General features: G+C 42.1%; 1 protein-coding gene across 1 annotated transcript; it reads left to right on the forward strand.

The window, feature by feature from the left end:
* Positions 1-1207: 1207 nt before the first annotated feature.
* On the forward strand, positions 1208-15859 carry nrde2 (NRDE-2, necessary for RNA interference, domain containing). The gene is made up of 19 exons (XM_085798738.1): positions 1208-1367; positions 2849-2933; positions 3253-3456; positions 3600-3740; positions 3891-4153; positions 5573-5799; positions 7435-7659; positions 8600-8789; positions 8998-9131; positions 9699-9819; positions 9953-10128; positions 10279-10450; positions 11073-11293; positions 11401-11875; positions 13414-13823; positions 14580-14719; positions 14966-15107; positions 15478-15549; positions 15672-15859. The coding sequence occupies exons 1-19, from the start codon at positions 1307-1309 to the stop codon at positions 15795-15797; spliced, it is 3585 nt and encodes a 1194-aa protein (XP_085654864.1). The 5' UTR covers positions 1208-1306; the 3' UTR covers positions 15798-15859.
* The last annotated feature ends 1411 nt before the right edge of the window (positions 15860-17270 follow it).

Here is a 17270-nt window from a genome sequence, read left to right on the forward strand (position 1 = left end):
TCGTGTGCAGTTGGCATCTTCAGATTGGGTCTAATTCAAAGGCCTATGTATTTATTGATGATTAGAAATTACAAATAATTAGATCCTGTTAGATTTGAAAATATGAAGATTGTCCTTTTAACAAGGGAAATGTTAGAATGTAAATAAATATCTTGAAATAAAAACCAGGTAGACCTCAAAGGATAAAGCTGATCCCACTCAGTGTATTCTAGTCGTAATCAAACACCATAAAGAGATCAAAAACGCAAGTATTTAGTGTGTCCTCTGTCCTGAGTCCCGTCTGTCCACATTCTGCAAATATACTCGACTCTATGGAAGTGTCTCCAAGCGACAAAAAAGTAATGGACCCAGGTCAGAACATGGACTCAAATCCATTTATGTTGTCAGCCTGGCGGAATTGATAAGGAGAGGAGCTTCAGAGATTTACAGTGCCGTCCCACAGACCCTCCACAGCAACATCAAAAGCAACAAACCACAAAGACCCGCAAACTGGAGAAATACAAAGCAAAGTGTGTTGTGTTTGTGGTATGATCCAGAATAGATCTTATAGAATAATGGCTGACTGAGGCCTGAAAAAGATTTGTTCTCCTCCAAACCCAGTTGACAGTCATCATAAATAATTTCCCTAAACTAGGTTGGATGTGTTTTCTTATGTTGCAGTGCACTGAGCTCTTTGTGCCACCACATTACATGTCCAAACATGTAGCCTATTAATCTGCTACTGGAAAATATGTGTATATATGTCCCTCCTCCTTTTACATTTCGACAGTCAGAAGAACTTAGACTAACACCACATTTGTCATTAAAGTTCAGTCTTTCATTCATTGTCTGAGGGTTTCACGGAGGTATCGTATGAGCCACAGTCACACTGTGGGAGAAAAACTCTGTTAAATGTTCTCTGCAAAATTGTATTGACGGATGCAGAACTGAATGGGGAACCTATGCAGAACAAATGAATAGTAGGTACATTTTTCATCAAAGAGAAATCTAAAGGTTGTCACCCATACAATTTGAAATGAAAACATAAAAGCCCAAAAAAAGAAAAAAAGAATTATTTTTCAGAAAAATGATAAAAGTTGTAATATAATTAAATTACGGTAGGCTATAACTTCTTTTTATACCAATGAAGCCTTCGATTTTACGTTTAGTTAAACAAATATGTAAATATTTGTGAATGAACAATGTAAATGAAACTACGAGACGAGAGCTGCCTTTTCTTTTTGTAACTCTCACCTGATTGGTCGACTCGGCAGGCGACTTTCAAAGACGTCACAACCCTGCGACTGTTTACAAGCGACAGGTCGCCATGGCGCTGTTTCCAGCGTTTGGAGAACCAGCGGGCGGTAAAGTTGAAGACTCGTCTAAAGGTGAGAGAGACTTCATGTCAGACACAGTTTAATCAGTTTATTGTTTACAGTTTATTCTAGTTTTGATCGAACCGAGGGGCGTAATGTTAAACACAGAGAAACCAGACTGTCCAGCGGAGTGAGGACAGGTCTGATCCAGTCATGCAGGCAGCTCAGTCTGCATGATGTTTTATCACTTCAGAGAAAAAGATACATGAAGTGTTCCGCTGTCAGACCGAGCAGCAGATCTCCGGTTCTTTATCTCAGACGAGGAGAAGCGCCAGGAATCTGTTCTCCTCATGTTACCTGGGCGCAGAGGCCGCAGGTTGTATGATCTTCTAATGCTGAGGGTGGAGATTTCATAATCTGATGTGTGACCTGGAGCTGCCAGAGTCGCCCACTGGGCAGGCTTACTGTCCAAGACAGCTCTACCAACCAGTGTGTCTTTGGTGTTGTTCGCTGTTGTGGTCAAAGAAAAGAGGGCGTTCATGCTGGAAATGCTTTTTGCCCTGAGGAAACCTCTCCTGTCTGTGGCCGTAGTTTCATGCCTCTTTGAGTAGTGAGAGAAGTGTATTAACTATATTACCATGTGTTACCATATGTTAAAACACTACATGCATCAGCTGATGATCACCTTCACCCTCATCATCCTCCTGACCGGCATTAAGTTAGTTTAACATTCAACATTCATTTGACATTCAAAATATAAACCTATTATGTGCTTCAACCGTTTGGGTGAACGATGTCAAACCAACTGTGCAACATATAGATTAATATTCCTCATCTGCCACAAGGCTTATTTTTCAAATATATCTTTTTGTCAATTTTTTACAATTAAATAAATAAACGTATTATACTCCCTGACCATTTGACCTCAAGATGTCAAACCAACTGTATAAGACAGATATGACCATCCCTCATCTGCCACAAGGCTTATTTTTCAAATATATTTCCTCTGCTATTTTTTACAATTAAAATAAATAAATAAACGTATTATACTCCTTGACCTTTTGACCTCATGATGTCAAACCAACTGTATAAGACAGATATGACCATCCCTCATCTGCCACAAGGCTTATTTTTCAAATATATTAGTAGAGGGTTAGGGTAAATATAGGCTATATAGTTTTAATTGTAAAAAATAGCCGAAGAAATATATTTGAAAAATAAGCCTTGTGGCAGATGAGGGATGGTCATATCTGTCTTATACAGTTGGTTTGACATCTTGAGGTCAAATGGTCAGGGAGTATAATACGTTTATTTATTTATTTTAATTGTAAAAAATTGACAAAAAGATATATTTGAAAAATAAGCCTTGTGGCAGATGAGGAATATTAATCTATATGTTGCACAGTTGGTTTGACATCGTTCACCCAAACGGTTGAAGCACATAATAGGTTTATATTTTGAATGTCAAATGAATGTTGAATGTTAAACTAACTTAATGCCGGTATCCTCCTGATCCCTGTGTAACATGCCTGACGTCCCCTCTCTCCTCTCAGAGTTAGACTGGCTGAGCAACAGGAGCTTTCAGACCGGGGAGGCTCTCTCTCTCCACAGGCGCTTTTTAGAGAAGAAGGAATCAAGGTAAAGAACGAAAAACTAGTGTCTGTTTGGAGACTGTGAATTCTATCCTGTGTTGTCAAGTACACAACTTTAAGATTTCTTCTTATTACTTAAGTTCATCTGAAAGTCATTGTCATTATGCATTACTTATTTTCGATCCTGCTTGTTATGTTCTTATTCCTTTTATTTATGTATTCTTATATGTAATATTGAATATATATTTAATTATATAATATGTTGAAATTTGTAATCTAATTAAAAAAAAGAAAGAAAAAAAACCAGTATATTCATTTCAAATGTGCTTGGATTCTCACGTGAAATTATCTTTATAATCCTCAAGTGTAGACAGAGAGGTGAAGTCTCTGGAGGAGGACAGGGAAGAAGAGGACGTTGTCCCCTCCAAAAAGAAGAAAAACAAGAGTGAAAAGAAGAAGAAAAAGAAGAAAAAACACAAAAAGAAGAGTGAGAGGCGTTCAGACAGCAGTGGGTCTGACTCTGACATCATCTACCCCAGTGACCTCAAAAGAGAGGAAGAGGAAAAAAGGTAGAGACACACACTCACACACTCACAAGCACAGATAGTGTAATACTGTAACAGATGCTTGCACTCCAGCCTCTCCTCTGTTCTCATTGTTGCTGTGTCTGTGTGGTTGTGTCTCTGTGTGTGTGTGTGTGTGTGTGTGTCAGATCACAGGCTGCTCCAGTAGCCAGTAGTTTCTCCTGGCTGGACGACCTCCAGTCGCCCTCACAGCATCTGTTCTGTGTGGACCATAAAGCAGACGCTGCCAACTGGACGTACAAGTCCCTGTACAGAGGAGATGTTGCAAGGTAACGTACCCCGCTGCCGGTGCTTATTAGCTGCCTCATCACTTACTGTTCAGAAGGGGAATTGTTCTCTGGATCTTTGAATGTTAAGTAGAGAAAAGGTCAACTCGTACATGAGGTGGAACTGGTGTTTAGAAGCGGTGTGTGTTCCAGGTATCGGAGGAAGGGCCGCTCCTCGCTGGGTCTGGATGCTGGCAGACAGGGGGTCAGCTGGGAGGAGTCAGAGTCGAATAAGAAACACAAAGACAAGAAGAAAGCAGGAGAGCGGTATTTCTCTAAAGTCAGTCGCCAGATGCTGAGGTCGGAGCCCGCTCTCCCTGTAACACCAGCCGACCCTGACAGCAGTGATGTCATCAGCCCCTCCCACTTCCTGCCCCTGGTCGGTGACGTGAGACACAACAACGGAGAACAGAAAGGTGAGAGATTTAGCCACAACACAACCATGGCCTTGGTGGGGCTTGTCCTTCAGATGACCACAACACTGTCATTTCATTTCATTTTCATCACACTCTCTGCATCTAACTGCAAACTTTTATTATTTAATTATTCCACACATTATTAGTTATTCTTTTCTCATATATTCTCTTTGTTTTTTGTTTTTTCATTGAAATAATCAAGACATTCCTTACTCGAACATACAATGCAGGCACAAAATGATGGTGAAAGATGAGAGTGTGTTATACAAACTGAACAATCACAGTCAGCATCCTTCCATCAGTTTCTATAGGAGTTGTTTCCAGGTTTCTTTCCCTTTGACCTCATCATCCAGAATGTCCATTTTAATTAAAGCTTTAGCTCTGACAAGAAAATGATCATTCTGTCGGTCTTACAAAGTCTTTCATTTTGTTGAAACACAACATCTTTTAACCAGGTTTTGAAAATTTGCAATTGTTAGAATTAGGTTTTTTGTAAAATGGGGGGAAAACTGTGATATCTATTGTTCAGATTCTAGTTTGCAGCACTCACTCACTCACTCGCTCACACTCAGCCCTCCCGTTGGCAAAGTGACGGTGGCCTTGAGCATGGAGCGATGAGGTGAAGAACTAAACCATTTGACAATATGTCTGCTGTTTCCTACACCTTCTTCCTTCTTCTTTCCTTCCGCCGCCTTCTTTGTTGGTTTATTTATGAACACGAAACTCTTGAAACTCTTGAAACGTGCTCTCTGATTGGCTGGATTTTCTGTCCGGGCTGCCGTACAAACATGGCGGTGCAAGATGGCGTCACTCTCTCTAAAGCAAAACCCTTGCTATATGTAGATATAAAAGAATAATTATAAGGCTATGGAAACCAAACAAATTTAATTTTATAGCTATTATACACTTATACAAATATATTCAAGGGTAGTATATTCAGATTTTGCCAATAAACCTTGTTAATTATTACACACCGGACCTTTAAGACCCAATATAATATTTGATAAACTCACAACAAATCCTAGTTTCAGATCAACAACCTGTTCCCAGAAATGACCCAAGCTTCTACACGATATAAACATCATGCTGTGTGTCTCCAGGTACCAAACAGACAGGGTATAGAGGCCGATGCACACCTAAAAAGAATCTTAAAAAGACAGGAGGTGCGTTGGTTGGAGCATGGGATTGGAGTCAACAAGGAAAAAAAAGGGTCTCCCGCACACTGTCCAATCACTTGCAAAAAACGTTATTATAAAAGAAACAACGTTTCGGTCCTCAGGACCTTTTTCAAGCAGACAGCACATAGAGGAGTCTGGACAATCAGAACCAAAACCAATACACCAAAACACAAGTTTCCATTTATACAGGTTTGATATATTGGGAAGAATCTAACTGCAAACTCTCAATGTGTCAATGCAGGTGACAGGGTGCAGTCCTCATGGGTCAATCCGCTGGGCGTGTACGACTCGTCCACGTCCCTGTGGCTGCAGGGGAAGGGACAGGAGGAGAAGACGGAGCAGCGGGGACAGGACACACACACAGAGCAGAGGGCTGCGCACATGACCAGAAAGACTGAAGAGTTTAACCGGCAGCTCAGAGAACGACCAGCAGACACAGAGCTGTGGATAAACTTCATCAAATACCAGGTAGGAAAACTCTTCTTTTCTTACAACCTACGCTGCTTGTTAATTAAATTTCACTTGTAATTACAATTATAAACTTGTACCATGTAATACATCTGTTCCTCCCAGGTGTGGCATCGTGATGTATATTCGTGCATATATTTTGTTCTTAATTAAAAGTACTGTTCCCCTCAGTGTGTGGTTTACAACCTCAGGGCTCAGTATTAATTCCAACTTTAAGAATTTGCCTCTAGGATATTAAAGGATATGACTTACTCTATAAAGGGACAAGGATATACATTATGATCTCATTAAAAAAGACTCAGCCAATCCCCAAACCTGCTATGGGTTTAAAAAACGTTTCTCAAACGGCAACAAAAGCGCTGTAAAGGACTATTTTCACCTGAGGAGTAATACACATTCAGTGTACTGCTGTCATGGGTCTTTATGGAACAAAATGGTGCATGTTCAGTGTGTGTAAGAAAAATATCAAACAGAAGAACAGAATGTTATTAGACCTCTAATTCAAAAGTTAGTCCAATCAGGCGTTTTATTTTATTCTGATCCAATTTAAATTTATTTTGTTGAATTCATCATTAATGTTGTAAAGTACAGTACGGTAGTATGTTTTCTATTCAGTCTCATAAGGTTTCACATTTACAGGCAGTCAGATTCATAAATTCAATACAGCTTAATTATACAATTTTTTTAGTGTGTGAAATACAACTGCACACTGATTGGACTCTACTGTGATTTATTTGTGGCAAACAACGCGGTTCGGGTGTAGCGTCGTCAGGTTTGCCTCTGGTATTCCTTGGTTTGTTTAAATAGCTTCTTGTCATGTGACCCAAAACAATAATACAAATGTAGCAATAAAGTTTAAAACGCGTAAGCATAATTTCTAAATCACATCTTCAGGATTCAGCACAACACACACATTGGAAAGAAGGGTGGCGCCCTGAAGGGAAGAAAAAGGAACAGACATGTAACAGTGAATATTAAAGAAAACATCTCCAGTCTTCGGAGTCATTCATACCAGATGGTTCAATAGTGGACAGTTCATTAATAATACATTTTTTGGCTTTACTAATGCTAATTTTTCTTGATTTACCATCTGATCCAAAAATAATTTTGCTAGGAATGTTGCTAGAAAAGATAACCAAAAAAATGTATCTGTCTCTCTACTTTTTTCTTTCCTTTTTTTATAATCAGAATTTATTGGTTTTCAATGTTGTAATGAAATAAAACAAGAGAACTGACAGTTCTGCAACATAGGGTAGTGTACATATCATCCACGCAAAAAAAAAGAAAGCCATCACAGCTGGGATAAAGGAGTTAAAAAAAATAGAATTCAAGGCATCATTAAAGTCTGCACAAAGATTACAGGGATTACTCTTGACAACATTTCAGACCAGTATAAGTCATGGGCCCTAAAAAAAGCTCATAGACTCTTGGCCGACACCACCCGCCCTTTGTTTTTAGGAATCTTCACTGCTTCCTTCAGGTCGTAGATTCTCTCTGCCAAGATGCAGAACTAACACCATAAAAACTTCTTTAAGATTTATCTGGACTCGGTTTTTTGCTTTTCAACAGCAAAGTCATGTCTCAGGTTTTTTCCTGTGCAGCATGAAGTCTGATGTTCTTCTTCCTCCTCTGCAGGATGAAGTGAGTTCAGCAGAGTACGGAGGTGAGGACGCTCAGCAGGATAAGGATACGGCCGAGCGGCGGAAGTCTTCTTACCGAGCGGTCCTGGAGAAGAAGCTGAGCATCGCGGAGCGCGCCGTGGAAACCAACCCCACGTGCATCGCTCTGCAGCTGGAGAGGCTCAGGATCTGCCAGGAGCTGTGGGAGCCCTCGGCTCTGGCTAAAGAGTGGAAGAAACTGGTCAGTCTCCACAGTCATTACATGCTTCAGTCCAACTGACTGTGCTTCATTATGTAAACTGTCTCCACTGCTGCACACTCACAGTGCGAGTACAGCTGTGGTGTGTTTGCATTGGTACAAAGAGAGGTGGAAAAATGACCAGTGTCCTTGTATGAGTGTTCCTTTGGCCCGGTCTCTGGCTGTAACTCCACCAGGGCATGAGGACTCCAGCTCTCATTCTGAGCCCTTTATGCCCTTTATTTACAAAAGTCCCCATCACTGCAGAGAATTACCCACAATTTTAGCATTGTGTCATGAAACACACAGTTACCTAGTTATGCTTCTGGTGGCCTAGTAGCATAAATGCTGATAATGATGATAAAATCCATTTCCGCTTTCATCAGATCTGATCATTATTTTTTAGTTTATAACCAGGGACTGAAGGGAGGGAAGAGACAATGTAAAATCCAATGACCAAACCCACAGTTGTATGTAACATGTTATGTTTTATGTATATTTATTTCTTATTTATTGTAGTTCTTAACCTTTTTGGGGCACTGGACCCCCTACATATTTTTTTTTAGGAACGCTGAGGGCCACCCTGACCCCCACCACTACCCAGGCATGAGGTGGGGGGCAAAAAAGTCCCATATCAATTGGACAGAAATAGAAACAGCCTTTTTAATTGCATCGGTGCATATTTATTAAAGGCAAATATGCAAATCCACTGCTGTATTTTTTTCAGATAGGTGTAACAAACAGCAAAGGAAGTGTTGAGTTTGTAGTAACGGTGCAATGCAGTAAATTTAAAAAGACAATTAACAGTGACTTAAAAACCATCAAAATGTGTCTTCTTATTAAAATATCACCAATTTCACATTAAACATATGGCACTGGGAAAGTTGGGTTGTTCAAAGTCATTTGAACAAAAAGCTAATTTGTGTTATTTGTTGTACCTCAGGTGTTCCTCCACCCCAACAGTGCCCCCCTGTGGAGGGAGTATCTGCTCTTCACCCAGAGCTTCTTCAGCAACTTCACAGTGACGAAGGTCCACGCTGCCTACGGGAAGTGTCTGAGCACGCTCGGCGCCGTGCGGGACGGCAGCATGGTCTCTCACCCGGCCCTGCCAGGGATGGAGGAGGACATGTTGGGTAACAGACTTGACTTTTCCACCGGGGACGGAGTAGTGTCAGATTAGTTTCCCTCAGTAGAGTCAGCCCAGTTTGTACCATTTCTTCTGTCATGACAACCAGCCTCAGTCCTTTTTTCACCTCAACTCTTATTTGTTTGAGGAAATAAACAAAACATCTGTGTGCTCAGCTCAATGCTTAATTCACACTGTTGTCTGTTTATTTCCAGATATCTTCACCCAGCAGTGTCACTTCCTGCGTCAGGCTGGTCACTCTGAGAAGGCAGTTTCTCTGTTTCAGGCCATGATGGACTTCACCTTTTACAAACCTGACAGCGTACAGAAACTCTCCACCAAGCAGCAGGTTGGTGTGTTGGTCTGGTTGCAACAAACCTAAGAGAGAGAGGAGAGTCATACCAAATGTCTCATTTAAAAAAATTAATTTACTATGTCTTAAAGGAGACATATTCTGCCCCCTTTTCCACAAATAAAAAGAGTTCCCAGGTGTCTTAAAGACATGTCTGTGACATGCTTTGGTCAAGGATCAAACATCACAGCTCTTTTCATCCTCTCAAAACAGCCCTGTTCAGAACAGAAATTCGAAAACTAGTTACGTCATTGGAAGACAACTGAGGGAACAGCTCGTTAATCCACATTGATTTCAACCTAGGGAGCCTGAAAATTTCAGATTTTTTTTGTCAATTCTCACATTTTGGAGGCTGGAAGGCAAGACAAAAACCCAAATATATGTTAAAGAGCCTTCAAAAAGTGATATTTCCATAATATTTACACCTTTAAGATATGTCAGGAACTGTAGAAATGTGTGATCCTTGTATTTTCCTTTTTTTTATCGATTAGTATAAAAATGTTATACGGAGGTTAGACATGCTAAATAACATATACCACTACTTGCATGTGTGTGTTTGTTCAGGTTGAGTTCTTTGAGCCGTTCTGGGACAGTGGTGAGGCCAGGGTTGGGGAGTTGGGGGCCAGAGGCTGGAAAGCCTGGATGCTGCAACAGGAGCGTGGTGGATGGTTACAGCCCAGTGCAGGTAGCTACAACACACAGACGTACACACAGGTCCCCGTGCAAAGTGTTCATGTGGATCCCATAATAATCTCTAAATAGATTTTTTTGTGCTAGAACAATGAAACTGAATGTCATGTTTTTATGTGTGTTCACAGATGACGACGACGAGGAGGAAGAGGAGGAGGAGGAGGAGGTGAAGGACCGGAGCCAGCCCAGAGGAACGGTGTGGCTGGACGTGGAATCATCCCGTGAAGCGGCTCACTGGTTGCCATGGAGACCTGACAAAGCCAAGGGCCAATCAGAGGAGGACTGTGAGGACCCGGACAGACAGGTACACACTGCTGGACACACAGACACAGACGGACTGGTGGAAAACCTTTGTGCGATTTATAAGTCTGTTACAAGTTAAGTGTCTGTGTTCATTTTAATGCTTGTTTGGAACTGGATTTACATTTATTTTCCATCTCCTCTTCAATTCCAGGTGTTATTTGATGACATCGGCCCGTCCATGATTTGTCTGTCTTCACCGGAGCTCCAGCTCCGTCTTCTTCTCCACTTCCTGTCCTTCCTGGGGCTGCCTGTGGACCCCGTGCTCTCCGCTGCCCCCTGCCAGCCCGGCCTGCTGCTGGAGAACCTGTCTTTGCTCATTCAGGGTAAAAATACAGCCAGAGAGAATCGTACTACCTACCACTTTAAATCTAATTTGATCTAATACTTTAATGCATATTAATTAAAGGGATATTTCAAAATGTTGGCAAATTCGCCCATTGCCATAACCCGTATAGTCATAGCAGTAGGTTTGTTACCTTTAATTGTCGGTGTAAGCTATTTTTAGAACGGTGGGGCAGAGACGTGAGCTCTGCGCGGTGCGCAGTATTTCCCCTTTCCCTCATCAAATACACAATCCAACAACTCCAAAACACGATTTGTTTTCGAGGCAAATGCGTAGCTGAAACTACATCCCAGACACGGCTGAGCAAACTTGTCCATAAGAGCGTTTTGTTGGGAGTTGTTGGATTGTGTATTTGATGAGTTTGGTGAGGGAAACCCAGAAATACCATTTGCCTCCGTAGTGTAGCTCTGAGCAGCTTGTATCTTTGCCCTGCCGTTCTAAAAACAGCTTGCAACGACAATTAAAGGTAACGAACCTACTGCTATGACTATTATATATATATAGGGATTATGGCAATGGATGGAAAGGATTTTGCCAAACTACCCCTTTAAATGAAGTTTAAATGATGTTGTTGACAGGTCTGGCTCCATATCACATTCTAGGTAATGAGCCCCAGCGTCCCCTGACCTCCCACAATCTGCCTAACCCGGGGGTTAACTCTGTGGGCCACATGACCACTCTTCAGGGAACCAGGAAGTGGGTGGGGCTGGGAAAGCAGGGTGAGAGGTTTGTCACTAATGTGTTGACTATGGTCCAACCCTCCCTCCCCCCCTCCCACCGAGCCGCTCTGTCTCTCAGCTGGATGCAGTACGAGAAGCTCAAAGTGAGAAACTCTCATTATGATCATTTTTAAAATAAAATGATTCTTGTTAACTTCAAATGAAGTGTCTAACATCAGCGTTGATGGACGTATCTGTGTCTCTGTGTCAGGTCCTGACCTGTTTGTCTACGGCCAACAAAAAGCGCCTGCGCTCCCAGGGTAAACGCAGCAAGCGAGTTGCCAAGCGACTGCTCAAAGAGCCGGATAACCGCTCGTCGCTGGTGCTGTGGCGGGAGTACGCCCACCTGGAGTGGATGCTGGGGAACCCCGACGAAGCTCGCAAAGTCTTCTCCACGGCAACGACGATAGGGGGCGGGGCCAAAGGGCTGAGCAGCCCCTCCCTCTGTGAGCTGTGTCTGCTGTGGTCCCAGCTGGAGGCGGAGGACGGGGCAGGCGCCGGCCGAGGGGGTCTGGCCGACGTCACCGCGTCCCCGGCCGTGGCGGTGTTAACCAGGCTGGCAGAGGGAACGTTCTCGTCGTCTCAGGCCGTCTCTCCTGTGTCCGTCCTGAAAGCCAGGAAGACGTATGAACAGACGGTGGCGGCCAACCTGGCAGCGCTGGACCAGGCCCACGGCAACAGAAAAGGTTCCTTTTCTCAACAACATCGGTGTTTTTCATCTGTTAGTTGATCTGTTTGTTCAGGTTAGCATGTTTTCACTTATTAAAGGGATAGTTCAACATTTTGGCAAATTGGTCCATTGCCATAATCCCTATAGTTATAGCAGTAGGTTCATTATCTTTAATTGTTGGTGCAAGCTATTTTTAGATCAGCGGGGCAGAGATACAAGCTGCTCAGAGCTACACTACAGAGGCTAATGGGATTTCTTGGTTTCCCTCATCAAACTCATCAAATACACAATCCAACAACTCCAAAACGCTCTGGTGGACGAGTTGTGACCTGCACATTCACCACACTATGAGACAATAACAGAAAGTTACGAAACAGAGTTGTTTTGGCCGGGGTACTTTTGTGTACCTTAATTCCTCAGTAACTACTCATTAGTTTGTCATTAGTTCCTCATTCATTCCTCAGTAACTACTAATTTTGTGTACCTTATTGTAAAGTGTTACCCAAATTGTCACAGTTGGGAGTCCATTCAGGGCAACACTTTATAATAAGTACACACTATTAAGCGTTAGTTAAGCATTAATAAATACTGAATTCTTCATTTATAATGCGTAGTATGTAGTTTATAAATACAGTTAGTGCTTATCGATGAGTAAAACATTTTTAACTGTGTTTATAAACTACATACTAATGAGTATTCATGGGTTATAAATGATGAATTCAGTATTTATTAACGCTTAACTAATGCTTAATAGTGTGTACTGATTATAAAGTGTTACCCCATTCAGCGATCACTGCATTGGTCATTGCCAACATGGGACGTGCTCTTAACAACTCGACCACCAAGCACCATCACTGTTTTAAAATGTCTCCTTAATTAGTTCCTCTCATCCAATCAACTCTGTAGGCTGTGTTAACCTTGCCTTGTAGCGCAGGATTTACATGTATATTGCCCTTTCACTTTTTTAAAGGGGACATATTATGTTTTCCAGCTTTTTGGACTAATAAATATGTTTAAAATGTTGGATACTTGCTTTAGAGGACGTGGAAGAACCATATCATGAGGTAGGTGGGTGTTGAAGTAATTCCTGGGTACAGTTTCAGGCAGCTCTGAGATCGGATCCCCCCACTGGGGTCCAATATCACATTAAGAGCCTCTGGAATAAGTATCATAGGTCTCCTTTAAGCTCACCCAAAAAAGTGACATGCTTTGGAAAATGGTCAGTAGTAACGTGTCATACATATAATTTGTAAGTGGAACAACACTGGTTTTGTCCTTAACAATTGGCTATTGAGGCTCAAATTATACAATATTAATAGATTTATCTGAAATTATAAAAATATTTGTCAACCTGATTGATAGCTAAAGCCTCTGCAGTGCGGTGGATTTTCTGATTTTTTCAAGTTAGGCTAAAACATCCAGTCTGTTGCAGGGAGTGGTATGAGTACTAATCCCAAAAAGTCCATCTGAAAAGTCTTTCCCCTTTAAACATGGGGCTCAGATGATCATTTATTGATTTGATTCATTTCTAATCTCATGTTTCTATATCCCTAGGTCAGGAGGAGCTGAGGCTGAGTGGCGTGGTGGGCTGCTACGCTCTGTTCCAGTTCCTCACAGTGGGCGTCCAGGCAGCTAATGCCGTCTACAGCCAGGCCAGAGAGCAGATGGAGCAGCTTCATCACACACTGGACCAGCAGCTCAACAGTCAAGAGGAAGCTAACCTGGCCATCGCTGCTGCTGCTGCTGCTGCTGCTAAGAACTCAGCAGCCGAGTCCGGTCAGAGCAGCAGGCTGTATGTCAGTCAGCTGGCCTCTGAGTGTCAGGTGTTAGCAGTGCACCAGGCAGCCTTACTGAGGCACCAAAACACTGTCAGCGTGTTTCCACTGGCAACACTGAGGCAAATGTTGACCTCTGCCCTGTCCACGTGGCCCAGCAGCGCCCCTCTCTGGAGCATATATGTACAGGTGAGCTAGGATGCTAAAACTATGCTCATTATTTTTTTAAAGTGTTCAGAAATGGCTGTTTGTCCTGTTTCTCCCGCCTCCTTCCACGAGTTGACTAAGGAAAACAAATCTGATTGGGCGTTATCAAGCGGGCGGTATATTCAATGTTTGGGGTGGGACACAGTGTTTCGAAGGAATGTGATTGGATGTTGTCCAGCTTGGTGTGTGTGCAAGTGTGTTTAGCTAACATAGCTAACTGTTAGCTAGTAGGCTAGCTATGTTATAGCGTGCTAACTTAGCTAGCGAGGCTAAGTGATGGACTGCAGGGAGGAGAGTGGAGGAGAGGCGAAGGAGAGTTTTGTGTTGGTGGTGGTGGACGACTCTCCTCCATCATCCCCCTCGTTTTTCTCAGACGTTTGATACCTGATATCATTGGCTGATGAATCGTGAGCAACGTGACGCATAATTTGAGCGCCTGCATTATCCGATGCGAAAATAAACTACCCCACTTTCACCCTGGATTTACTTGAAAATAGAATTTTGCACAAAGTTTGGTACATCGTCTGATAGATGAGTGATTACACTAATGTTAAGACCCATAGTGGGCTCAAATTAAATGTTCCTTTCTGAACACCTTTAATCATTAAACTGAGTCATTCAGAATGAGTTTCTTCTACAGATGTGTTCCTCTCAACTCTCTCCACTTATCCAGTGAAGAATCTGTGTTTGTTTACTAGTTTGTCACGGTGACCCTCAATCCCTGCGATCCGTTTTCAGGTGGAGAACCGTTACCATAGCGCCGGACGGGCGCGTCGCTTTTTTCACTCTGTAACCAGGGACAACAGCAGTGTGGTGCCACGCCTCTTTGCCATTGTAGCTGAACAACAAAGGAAGCAGCTGGTGGACGCTGCTCAGAGGTGAGAAGAGAGGATGATGGGTAGTTGGGGGTTTTCCTGCACTCAGGTTACCTGAGAACACAAAAACATAAATACAATCAAGATGCTATCGTCATCATGGTCTTTCTTTCTTTCTTTCTTTCTTTCTTTCTTTCTTTCTTTCTTAAGTAAGTTAGCTAGGAAAACATACACATTTCCCTTTTTTAAAGTTCACAAAAACACTACATCTAAGTTACTTTTAAAAACCAAATCTTGTCTTCTCTACAGGTCTTACTGCCACGACGCTGCGTTGCCCATCCTACCAGAGAACGGCCTCAGCAACCGTATCCGTGGACTGTTTGAAAACGCCACAGCAACAGAGATGGGCGCTCACTGTCCTTTACTTTGGAGGATGTACATGCACTTCCTGGTGAGATGGCAAACAGCACACTCATGTTGATTGCTCATGTTAGGACGCTCCACTGACTTAAATGTATTGATAATGATAGCAGTCCAAAATGAACACAAGTCTAATCATCTCTGTCAATTGTTGTTTTTGATAAATGTATGTGTAGAATTGATATAACGGTATTTTTTTTTGAATATTTCATAAAACACAAATAAGCTCTTCTTTTGATCATGTAAAACCTGTACCTACTTCTTTTCCTATTGTCCAAATATTGACTTGGAGCTAAAAGTGTCAGACCAGCCAATCGAAACGTTGTGTAATTTGCAGATTTGGATGTTTAAACTCGGACCATCAGTAAGATTTAATAGTGTTTGTATGTGCTTATTTGTAGATGTCAGAAGGGAAGGTGGATAAAGCCAGGGGGGTCTTCTATAAGGCCTTACAGAATATTCCCTGGGCCAAGGTGAGTCACAAGTTTACAGGTTTAGGGTGAACACAAAAAATGAATTATATTCCCCTTTGTTTGTGTTCATGTAAACTTGCATTAATGTAAATGTGTGTTTGTGTTTGTGTGTGTGTGATCAGGGCTTGTACATGGATGCAGTCCAGCTGTTCCCTGAGCATCTGCAGGAATATGTAGATCTGATGACGGAGAAAGAACTGCGGCTGCGGCTGCCTCTGGAGGAGCTGGACATACTCCTGGAGGACTGAACACACACAGACACATTGTAAATTAGAAAAAGATAAAGATGTATTTTATGTTTGTATTTGATAAAAGGAAATAAAAGAAATAAAAAACTAAAATGAAAGTCATCTTAAGTTGTGTTACATGGTCAGAAGAAAATTCATGAGCTTCACATTGAACATTAACATCTTCACATCTTTGTATTCTTCATATGGTTATGGTAGGTTGTGGTTCATTATGTGTGTAATGTTACCTATGTGCTTCCACCACCTCCTGTCACACTGTCAGCTCTGCTCTGCTGCAGCGTCCTGGAGTCAGCAGCAGGGGGCTCCACTGCACAGTCTGTGTGACAAGGAGCTGATGCACAAGATGAAGTGATTCCCTTCAACCTACTGCGCAATAATACAGTAAAACAATTTTAAAAAGACACGCAAAAGTCCACAGATAAAGTTAGTTTACACATAGGTTCATATATAAGTGGCATGAAACAGAAACATGTTGTGAAATTGACACATATCACCCACCTTACTTTGCATTTATCTCACCCGCTGGTGGTGGAGGCTTCAAATGAGTGGGGTGAATGAGGATCACTGTTGTAACTGTCCCTTCATGCCTTCAGCATGCTGCTTGGACTGGGGCCAGAATGGAAGCTAAATGTTGTATTTCAGTCATGACAAGACATTCTGCCAGACAGGGACGGGTCCAGAGTATTTTCTGGTGGGGGGCACAGTTGGTAACAACAGTGAATCTGGGGGGGGGGCACCCAAAAGTAACAAAAATGAAGGCTGCCATTGAGCGCTCTTGAATATTGTACAGTTACACACTGTTTACAGGATGTCCTCATCTTGCTTTTATTGGCCACATTGAATCTTTCACCTTGTAAGGAAGATGCCTATGACCTTTTCATTTTCTACTTGTCAATATCAAAATTATACTCAATCAATAATCAGCTCTATTTTGTAAATAAAGAGTCTTAGCAAAATTAACAACACAATAAATTCTCACAGTGAACAGCAATATCTTATACTCTACCCAGTAGGGCTCAACTCTGTAAAATAAACATCTCAGTGTTTTGGGTAACAGTCAGTCAATTTAGAATAACCAGAACAAACATTACTCAATTGGTGAAACTGACAATCTTACACAGTTTTCTTTATTTACTACACAGACCACTAGGATGTTTGCTGTACAGAGTTATTTAAGTGCCTTTGTCAGTAAGTTAGTGCTTTTTACAGTGAACATAGTGGTGGTAAAGAGCTTTACACAATGATTTATATTACCACAAGTCAATGACCATGAGTAGGGGCGGGGGGGCAATCAGGTTGCAAGGGGGGCGGGTGCCCCCCCGTGCCACCATGGAAGACCTGCCCCTGCTACCAGAGAGGTTTCAGTGGACTGATGGCAGAGATGACACTGAGTTTTAATGGAGTCCTTGAAACATGGACAGTGTTGTCGTCCTCTGCACAAGACAACATGGTGTATCTATAAGTGTCCACTAC

Source organism: Trachurus japonicus, chromosome 14, assembly GCF_045865225.1.
Source record: "Trachurus japonicus isolate A0001 chromosome 14, Traja_1.0".
NCBI lineage: Eukaryota > Metazoa > Chordata > Actinopteri > Carangiformes > Carangidae > Trachurus > Trachurus japonicus.